Source organism: Equus asinus, chromosome 1 (assembly GCF_041296235.1).
Source record: "Equus asinus isolate D_3611 breed Donkey chromosome 1, EquAss-T2T_v2, whole genome shotgun sequence".
NCBI lineage: Eukaryota > Metazoa > Chordata > Mammalia > Perissodactyla > Equidae > Equus > Equus asinus.
The window spans coordinates 143,721,360-143,732,173 of NC_091790.1; the positions used below are offsets into that span (position 1 = coordinate 143,721,360).

At 39.2% G+C, this 10,814-nt stretch overlaps 1 protein-coding gene across 1 annotated transcript; it reads right to left on the bottom strand.

The window, feature by feature from the left end:
* Nucleotides 1-299: 299 nt before the first annotated feature.
* Nucleotides 300-7,021, bottom strand: NDUFA4 (NDUFA4 mitochondrial complex associated). The gene is made up of 4 exons (XM_014846085.3): nucleotides 6,357-7,021; nucleotides 5,151-5,239; nucleotides 4,383-4,443; nucleotides 300-516 (listed from the first exon to the last, which is right to left on the bottom strand). Exons 1-4 carry the CDS (start codon nucleotides 6,396-6,398, stop codon nucleotides 460-462), a joined length of 249 nt encoding a protein of 82 aa, XP_014701571.1. The 5' UTR covers nucleotides 6,399-7,021; the 3' UTR covers nucleotides 300-459.
* Nucleotides 7,022-10,814: the final 3,793 nt, after the last annotated feature.

Below are 10,814 nucleotides of genomic sequence, written 5' to 3' on the forward strand. Positions count from 1 at the left end.
CAACTGCACACGCTGACATCAGCCAGTAACAGAAATCCAGAGGTTTCCACTTTGCCAATGCCAGAGGCTTGAATATTCTTCCTGACCTGCCTTTGTATAATTTCCAGGTCTAGTTGTTAAATATGCTCCAGTGAAGTTACCAATGGCCTACACAGAAAATGAAAATGTTTTATTGAGCAGCTTAAAGTCTTATTTTCAATTTATATAAACATATAGAAATTCAAGAAATTCCTTAAATTCTAATAATTTATTTCTTATAAAGTTCAGAGCAGATTTTCAGCATTAAATAGTCACACATATCAAGTTTCAGATATTTATTAATCAGTGTAAACCCCAACATAACACACCAACATGATTTCGTGCATTTAGAGGGGGAATATTTCCTGGTTAAGTGGAAAATTGTGCGGATGGCTTCTGGAAGACCTTCATTCTAAGCAGCTTTATAGTGAAACATTTCATTTAGAAGTCTGGACCTTCTTTCTTCAGTTTGCTGTAATCTACATTCACCGAGAAGAACTTGGAAAAGAAAAAAGATATTTTAGATAACCTATCAAATACACAGAGATGGTACAGAAGTTTTAGAATTATTTATATTCAGTTTTCTATATAAAAACTACAGACCTGAATTTTTTATTAAGAATACTTAACAACATAAAAGTGATTCAAGAAAGACACTAAAATTCCACCCTTTAAAAATGGTTTTGGCAAAGTAAAAATATTCAATCCACCTCAGAAGACTAGTGTTAGTATAATCTGTTAGTCAGAATCTATTAAAATTTCTTCTATTTCAAAGTAAATAATTAAGAATTCCTTCTGATACATACTTCCAGTTCTTATGCTTTTACTTCCATCTTTACTAAGTACACAAATGAATCTCCAACAGAATAGAGGAAAACCAAGAATCATCATCGCTACTTGGTTAGCAGAGTGCTATAATCTAGATAGGACAGATTCACAGCAACCAAGGTAGGCTAGTAGATATGGTAACACTTTGTTGTGGGGTTTACATAACTTTTTAAACACAAACTGGCTTGCCTTGACGGCTCTTCTCTTTTCTCTGTGTCTCTCACTTAGAAGTTTCCTTAATTTCCTAACCCAGATTGCATCAATATTAAACTGACACCTGACCACTCTAGTACAAACGCTTTTAAATAATACTGTTTTTGCTTTTAAATAATACTGTATTTAAATAATACTGTATATTTGAAAATTTGTAATTCCCAAAACTTCCTTATATTCAACTAAAATTATAGAAATAAATCTTACTATTTTACTATGATTGCCTTAAAAAAAACTGCTTCTAACTCTCAAAAACTTTTTTTTTTAATAATTTATATTTGAAACCGCTCCAGTTTCTACTCAGGAAACATTAGGATTTGTACATAAGTCCAAATAAGGCTATAATCTTAAGTTTACTCATTCTCATGCCAAAGAACACTGAAGAGGTTGTGCTAGAATTACTTTAAGACTACGCTATTTAACTCCAAAAAAATCCAAACTGCAGAATCATCAACATTTTCCTCACAGAGTTTTAAGGCAAAAACCTCATAAATATGTATCCATTATTTCTTCAAACGCTTTTTAAAATTTCTCCAAACATACCCTAACTTCTTTATCTCTAACTAAAGTGAGAAAAATTCTTACTTTACTTGACTTGTAAAAAAAGAAAAATTCCCCAGTTGTAAAGCTTATCCTTGAGGTACATACAGACTTTCATAGACAGAGAAGTAAGAATAAGCCATAAAGCAGTATCCTTTGTTCTGACAGTGTTCTTACGAAGCAACTGAACCTAAACAACGAGACTTAAAAAAGAAACTAACTGTGCTCTCTCTAACATGTTAACAAAATGCTAGAGGGAATATTTATAAAAGGAACTGCAGGTTATACATTAAGAAGAAAATAAACACTTGTTGGGCTCTTCTAATAGATGCCAGGCACTGTGGGCAGAAAGCTTTATGTTTATCTTATTTAATTATCACAATTAACTAATTTTTACTCAGTAAGATACTAAGAAAATTCTTACTCTTAATGACTCATTCTTATTTTCTAAAAGAGGCAACTGAAGATCAAGTTATATGATTTGCCAAACACTGATTAAGCAGCAGGATCAAGCCGTTATACCCATGCAGAGTGGAAAGGTCATGGTATCTTTGCCTGTTTTCTCAAAACTAAGCAAGCTTCTGATGCATTTACTTCTACTCCGTTTCACAGGCCAGTATCAAAATTCTCTATTTACGTAATTTTCAACTCTGCTTTAGTTTTCAGCTTCCATTCCCCCGTTGTTTTTCTCAATTTAACGGTGGCTACTCGGAAGGTCTGTGGAACAACAGTTTAGCAAGGCGCAACATACTCTGATCTTGGCTTTGGGGCATTTTATTCAGTGGAGAAGTGTTGCTGGGCCTTTGATGCTTAAACTCTATTTTAGTCTCCTCTTTTGTTTGTATTAGTTAGCTTTTGCTAGATTATAAAGGGGCAACAAATAACCCCCAAATCTTAGTGCCCTACCAAAACAAAGGTTTATTTTTCACTCGCATTATATACCATTTTATAAGCTGACTGTTGCATGATGTCTTCATCCCAATCCTGGACTGAATGAATAACCCTTAATGTCAATTTTGGTCTCAGGACAGATGGAAAAGAAAAATGGGGAACACACAGTGGTTCATAAGTAGCAGAGATCACTTCCCCTCACTTATGATTGGCCACAGCCAAGTCACATGGCCAAACCTGATGTCAATGGGCCAGAAAAACAAATTCTCATAGGTGACGGACAGTGAATGATGAGAGAGAATAATCTAGTCTACCTCATTGTTTGGGTTTAGAAGCAGTAGTAGGGCTTCGTTCACTCTAAGCTCACAAGTTTCTGGACTTTTATTTCTCCTTGTAAACTGCCCAATTCTTCTACAAGCTCACCTCTTGGGAAATACAGCCAGTAACAGTCCACTAACATCCTGTTTCCAAAATCTTTTTCTTTTTTTCAGAAAAAGCTTCTTTTTAGAAGCTCTTTAGACACATGATCTACCTTCCAAGTTATAGCAGTGACTTTATCAAGCCTGGACTGAGTAACTATGACACTGATATTATACACTTGGGTAAATTGTATGGTATGTGAATTATACCTTAATAAAGTTGCCTTGGTTTTTTTTTGTTTTTATTTATTTTTTTTTGACACTGCTATGCTTTGTCTTTGTATGCAAAATTTTTACACATAAGGAAGTTAACGTTTGGGGAATCAACAAATGGCTTCAGATTTGCGACAACATGGAAGGACCTTGAGAGCATTAAGCTAAGTGAGATAAGTCACACAGAAAGACAAATATCAAATATCACTTACATGTGGAATCTAAAAAAAGCTGAATTTGTAAAAACAGAAAGTAGAATGGTTGTTGGGGGGGATATTGGGGAGATGATGTTTAAGGGTACAAACTTACAACTAATAAACAAGTAAGTTCTGGAGATCTAAAGTACAACACAATCATTAGTCAACAACGCTGTATTGTAAACTTCAAAGTTGCTTAGAGACTAGATGTTAACTGTTCTCAACACAGAAAGAATAATTATGTGATGTGACAAAGGTGTCAGCTAACACCAGTGCGGTAATCATACTGCAACGTATCAAACCAACAGGCTGTATACCTCAAACACACACGATGTTCTATGTCAATTATATCTCAATAAAATAGTCTCAGTCCACGAAATCATTCTTTGGAAGAGTAGTTCCACAAAGCACTCTTCAAAAAAGATGTTATAAAGTTTATCTAGAAGGTTCATGGTAAAATGTAAGTTTCAGCTGATTTTCACTTCTTCCTACTAACACTCATCTGAAATATTTCAACTATACCAACAAGGAAAAATAGTCAACCCAACCATCCACTAGATTAGGGCCACTCAAAGTGTGGTCCATGGACCAGCAGCTTCAGCGGCATCTGAAACCCTATTAGAAATGCAAATTCTCAGTCTCCACAACAGACCATCTGAGTCAGAATCTCTGGGTGTGGAGCTGAAGATTCTGTGTGTAACAACCTCTCCAGTTGATGCCTATGCACACTGAAGTTTGTGAACCTCTGCACTAGAATATCTAAGATCCAGGAAGACAGTAAACGATAGCTATACTATCCCCTCCTTTTTTTCTTAGTCAAATCAGCAGAATTAAGACATTATCTTAATTTCATATCCAGAGTCTAAAGTCTGTGAATAAAATCCCTAGAAAAAAATATTTATTAGAAAGCTATGCCATTTTAATTTACCAGAACAATCTAGCAGCTCCTCAAAAGTCATTATGATGGAATTTTACTTGTACATCCAATTTCAAAAAACACTACTCAATGGCAAAACTTATTAAAAGATACTTTCAGCAATTCTGAAACAATTTTGTAGCTTACCTTGTATTGATCATTGGGACCCAGTTTGTTCCAGGGTTCTGGGTTATTCTTTCTGTCCCAACTAAAAGGAACAATATGTTGTACTTGTTATAGTAATAAAACACTATTTAAAATAGTTTTGTACTTCTTAAGAAGCTAATATCTTGAACAGACCAATCTCATTTTCTATAGGTGAAGGACAGTGGTGTTTTCATTTTGGAGCTGAAACAAAGATAGGCCCTCCAACAAGCAATCCCATGTAATCAACTAGAAAAAAGGTAGACGACACAGCCTTGGGGGCAGCTGTCCTCATCCCTATCCCTGTCATAGGCAAGCTTACACTTGACTTTTACTAAATTTTCTATTTCATCAATGAAGTGAAAAACAACAAAGCGCTCAGAATAACCATGAATCAATCTTTTCGTTGTCTGTTGTTTTCCAACTTCAAAAAGAAACATTCTTTATTGTGGAAGAGCGGGCCACAAACATTTACACTTACCAGCAACCCGGATTAAGTATTTTATAAAAACAGTTATTATCTCACAATGTTACAAGATAGGTATTAGCAGTTCTACTCTACCAGTGAGAAAATGGGACTCAGAGAAATTTAGATAATCTCATGAACCAGGAAAAGTAAATGACAACAGCAGAACTGGGATCTGAACTTACTGTATGACTACAAAACTCAGGTTCTTTCTACTAGTACTTGATGCTGCCTCCCTAGAAAGACTGTGGCTCCTAAACCAGCTTGATAAACCATCAAAGTTCTAAACATTTTAAAGGACTCACCTGACATCTGGATTGAACATCGCCAGGCGCAAGACATAGAGCGCTGCTCCAGTACCTCCCGCTCCAATAAAGATAAAGAGGGGGATCAACTAGAAGCAAACACAAAATTGACAACAATTAATCACCATCTTCAAACACCTAGACGTCGACAACAGAAAGGCTACCGTGGCTTCTACACATTGATTCTCGAGTCTCCAACTGCTATTTTTCAATCTTGTCTAAATATTTGAATAAAGGTGGATCTTACATTCAGTAAGATTTCTTTTTACTGTCTTCAAAAGAAAGAAACGGAATTTCCAAAGAATGTGAAGATGATTCTGTTTTAATGTAGAAAAAAACTATATTCAAATTTAAAAATTTCCAAGAAAATATATCAAGTCTTCTTCATTTCTTTAATACTTATACATCAGTCTCAGTAAATTTCCCAGCTTCCTTTAGGTCCAGGCTTGAAAAACAAGCTTTTGGCAAATTACTTAAACTTGTCTCGATATAAGCCTAAAGAAAAACAAATTCTGTGAAGTAAAAAGCCTGAATGAGCAAACAGAAACACTCCCATTACAAATATCGGTTTGGGGCATCATCTCTGAAAACATACTGCTACCAACGCTTAATGTGTAGTTAGGCAACTGGGTGTAGGATAAAGATTAAAGACTGCGTAATGGAGTTTTAAGGCCACAGCACGCTGTTGTGCTAGGGGAAAATGAGAGGTACAAAAGAATTTAACTGCGATTAAACTCTGCGCCACCAAACTCCCCAAAAATGTCAAGACAAGAGGATTCCAAGATCAGAGACCCTCACTGTCACAAGGCCTGGTGGTGCAATGCGGTGAGTATAACATGCTTAACACACAGCAACAACAGACAGAACACCTGACCTTTGCCGGTCTCTAATCCACACAGCGCACAACTATCCTTCTAGGTGCCACCAACCTGAGAGGGTGCAGCCACCACATTGCTCCAACCTTCACCAGTTTATTTTCCTTGAAGGAATCCCTCACCTCCCGCCCGCCTGCACTGGAACGATGCATGGCTTAGAAGGTCAGAGCTCAATGGCCTGAGACAACGAGGAGGACAGCACAAAGTGCGGCAAGGTCCACCCCGAGGAACGGTAAGTGGCTGTGAAGGAGCAAGCTCCCAGGGGGCGGAAGCAGCCTCCACCAACACAAGATGGACAGGTGAGGACACTGGGAAAGGGGTCACGACTTACGCTCGGATGTTTCTTGGCCTGACCGAGGATGTGGCGGAGCATGGCTGCGGCAGAGGCCTCAAATCCGGGAGGTCAGAAAAACAAACCGGCAAAGCTCGGGACTCAGTAGTCACTGCACCGAGGCTGAGCGGACGTTCAAAGTCACTCAGGACCTCCTACCTGAAGGACCCCTGGCTCGGAGGGCAGCTTGCGGCAGGAGGGCCCGGATGCTGCTGTCCGTAATAGTGCCTGCTTTGATCCAGTGCCTCACGCGTCCTCTGTAACCTGGCCAGACCTTCAGCGTTCCACTCCAAAGCGAAACATTCTCATTCCTGTGCTATGTATATTTATGACGGGTAAATTGGTGCGTCGAAACCAGAACACTTCGATTGACTAGACAGGCACTTTCTTGGGAAGCCACGCGTTGAGAAATGGGGCCCGCGGGAAGACGGACAGGCCGGGCGCTCCGCGGTCGGGGTCCTCTTGCTAGGCTCCAGCGAGCCGGTGCCGCGCGCTGAGGCGCTGGGGGCGCGCGTGCCGGGCGCGCGCCGACCGTCCCGGAGCGCCGCCAAGGGAGCCGCGCGGCGCCTGTGGCTGCTGCGCGCCGGGCGCCGGGAGGGCGGGTCGAGTCTCTCGCCGCTAAGGTCAGCGCCTGCGGTTTAAGAAGATGCAGCTGCTTCCTGTCTGAGACTGTCGCTTACGAGCAGAAGTTAAAAACTAGTAAATGACTTAAAGATGGCAGTAGTCCTGTCAATGTGATCTTTAAACCCTCAGGTCTTGGCCCTCAATTGAATTCAGATCCTCCAGGACCTTTTTGACATTGCCACTATCCCCCCTCCCTGGGCCCGAAATTGCATTCTTAACATGTATTTTCAATGGCATGTCGCTACACATAATCTGTTCCAGTATTCTAATACAATTTTCATCTATCTATTGGGTTTTTTTAACCCGAAAGTCTTCCATGGGACAGGCTTTAGGGGGCATTGGGGACAATCTGAACCCCCTCCAAACTCATACGTAGCTTAAAGCATTACTCAAGAGATCACACAAGTATTTGGGACTGGAAGTGTGGGAAAATACTTTTGCGAGAAGGTAATGTTAGACCTGAAAGGGGAGTAGACATTAACCAAGTGCAGACGGAGGGAGGATGCAGGAGTATAGAACCGAGGCGATAGGTGTGACGACCTGAAATAACAGACCTTTTGAGGAGCTAAGGGAGGTCTGGTTTGGTTGGAACTTGAAGAAGGAGAGCAAAATGGGGATCAGATCTGCCGGGCCATGACCACACATCATGGGTTTTATGCTGAGAGCATTAGGAAGTTAAGCAAAACAAGATGCTGTGGTTTTAAATGATTGCTTTGTCTAGGAAGGATGAATTAGAGGAGATAAGCATGAAAGGGAAGGGACTGGTTAAGGGGCCACTGCAATACTTAGTCCATGTGAGAGACAGTGGTAGCTCACACTAGTGTAGGGAATGTGATGATGAAGAAAAGATTCCAGAGATACTCAGGAGGTAGCACCAACGGGATTTGGTGGTTGGGTGAATATGGGGGAGTAAGGAGAGGGCAGTGTCTAGGATAATTTCAGAGGTTCAGTTTTGACCAGCTGTGTGGATGCTAGTTATTGAGATAAGAAACAACAGAGAATGGTGGATAAATATTTATGTAAAATCCCAGTGGATTTCTGTAGGGCAGAGGAGAGATCTAGACTAGAAGAATATGTTCGGGAAATGAAGCTATATGACAGAATGAGCTTGTCTAGGGAGAGAAGGTAGAGTGACAAGTGCGATAAAGGACGTGGAGCTAAGTAATTCCAGCATGTAATGCTTGGGAGACGAGATATGGCCAGCGAGAAAGGGAAAAAAATAAATAAATGATGATTATTAAGATGACATGTCATGAAGTTTAGGAAGACTGGTGTCTTTTTCATTCATTAAGTAAATCTTTATTAAGTACCTACTCTGCACCAGGCATTGTTCTAACTAGGGAGATAGCAGTGAAGGAGAAATTTGTCCTGCCCTAATAGAGTTTACATGCTGATTGGGAAGACACACCATAAACAGTTAAGATAATTTTAGATAGTGATAAACCAGTAAAATAGAATAATGAAAGAGAGAAGGACATGGGCGAGTGGAGGAAAGAAGATTACTTTAATGAGTGGATGCAGAAGGTCCCTCTGAGGAGGTAATATTTGAGCTGAAACCTAAATGAAAAGAAGGAAGTAACCTGGTGAAGATCTAGGGAAAGAACATTCCAGTTGTCAAGAGAAATGGTTTTGAGATTAAAAAAGAAAAGCTCAAAGGAGTCCAGTGTGGCTGCTCCTTTAAAAAGGAGAGAAGAAATGAGATCGGAGAGGTTGCAAAGATCTCTCTGACACTGACCTTCTAGACTATGGTAAGGAGTATGCCTATGTTTAAAAAATTAGCACAAAAAACCAGAAAATGTTTAGAAGTGGATGCAGAAACCTAACAGCAGTAAGTGTGGGTAGGCTTTCAGCAAAGGAATTAGAAGGAGGAAAACCTCTCTTTGGAATATTTTATTTTTAATGATAACAGTTGATAATAAAATAAGTAAATAAGTATACAGGAATACCACTGTTAATAAGAAAGTGAAATTCAGTGGCTTACTTTTTTGTCATTGACCAAGTTTCTAGAGGTAGCAATAGTATAGGTATTCAGGTGAGGCCTTTGGAAATGTTAATAAAGCAGAGTTACGGAATATAAATTTCATTAAATGTTAACCAAATGTCAAATTGTAAAAGTTTAAATTTTGAACGTTCAAGTTAGGAGAAAAAGTCTGTGACCTATATTTTAAGCAGAGATTTGAAGAGTAGAAGTGACAGTCTAGAAAAAGAAGCCATACTAGAAGATACAGATTGTAAAAATAAATTTTAACTTTAGAAGTAGGATTGGTATGTGTGGTAGATTATATTATGTACAAATACCTGCTGCCTTTCCCTTGGAGGGGATATCACTTACTTGCCTCATTAATGTCAGGCTTGATAGGATGACTTACTTAATCAGCAAATGAGATGTGAAAAGTAATGTGTCATGCACAAGCAGAAGCTTTAAGAGCCAACATGTGCCATATTTTCTCTTTTCTCTCTGCCATGAGATCAGCAATGCTCTAGATAGAGGCTCAGGTGTTAGGGTGAAAACTACTTGGAGCAGAGACGTTGCTGACCTGCAATGGACATGTATTGAGAATGAGAAATAAACCTTTATTGTTGCAAGTCATGAGATTTGAGAGTAGTTTGTTACTGCAACATAACCTAGCCTACTCTGACTAATAAAGAATTTGGTACTGAAAGTGTGGTGGCATGTTATCATAATAAAAATCCTAAAATATGTGACATTGAGTTTATGCCCCAGCAACAGATGACAAGGTAGCTATTACCAGAGTCTGGAAAGATGGCAGTCTATGTTATGCCATGCTGGAACATGTGGTGAAACAGTTTTCAATTAACTGGAAGGCAGTTAATGTCCCTGATGAACTCATAGCTTTCAGTGAAAAGGCAAGCGAAGAGTATGTTAGCAGCACGTCAGTTACTATCCGCAACAGTTGATAAGGCAGTACGATAAAGAGATAGACTCAGAAAATAATTGGTCAGTTTGTAAGCTGTAATGACAGGGAATGGGGCATCTAGGAATTCAGAGACTTGCAGAGTTGGAAGATGCATCTGATTCTCATCTCTAGCTATCTAAGATGAAAGTGAGAAGGTGTTTGGCCAAAAAAGTCATTTAAAACCTGAAGATAATGACCCAGTCATGAATGCGGCCTTCACACCTTTGTTGAAGTATTTTAATAAAATTAAGGTGCCTCAGCAAATCTTTTCAAATGAACAATTTGAAAGTCTGGACAAATAGGCAAGAGTGTAGCTCTCTCACCAAAACCTGATAGGATCAAGGTGACTAAAGTTAAATCTAAAGAAAGAGGTATATCTAAAAAGAATTATGTGTATGACCATTGATGGATGAAGTTGACTGGAGTCAAACAGAAGAAAAGTAGACTAAGTTCTGCTAAAAGAACTATTAGCCTTGGATTAAAGAGACTGACTGTTTGAGATGTGAAATGACACTTGGATGGACACCCCAATCTTCTAGAGATGAGCAGCAGGTTGAGAGATGTGTTCATCTTCCCAGGAGGGCATATTTGCTAATGTCTTCTTTAGATGGATCTAAAGCAAGAGTTCCCAGAGGTGAGACAGGAGCCAAGGAGAAGAGTGGACTAGAGCTAATCCCCAGATAGGAAAATCAGGGTCTAATCAAGGAATATTCCACATCTTCAGTCAGCAGCGACTTCTGCCTTGTGAAATTTTAGGACCAGCGCCCACCTCCCATTCTTTCTTTTTCTGAATAGGATTATTCACTGTGGTTCTCCAGTCCCTGTTGCACTACTGTATTTTCTGTGTTGTGAGGCAAATAACTTGAGTTTGTTACCTCATAAGTCTCCAGATCAAGAGAGGACATAGCCAGAACAA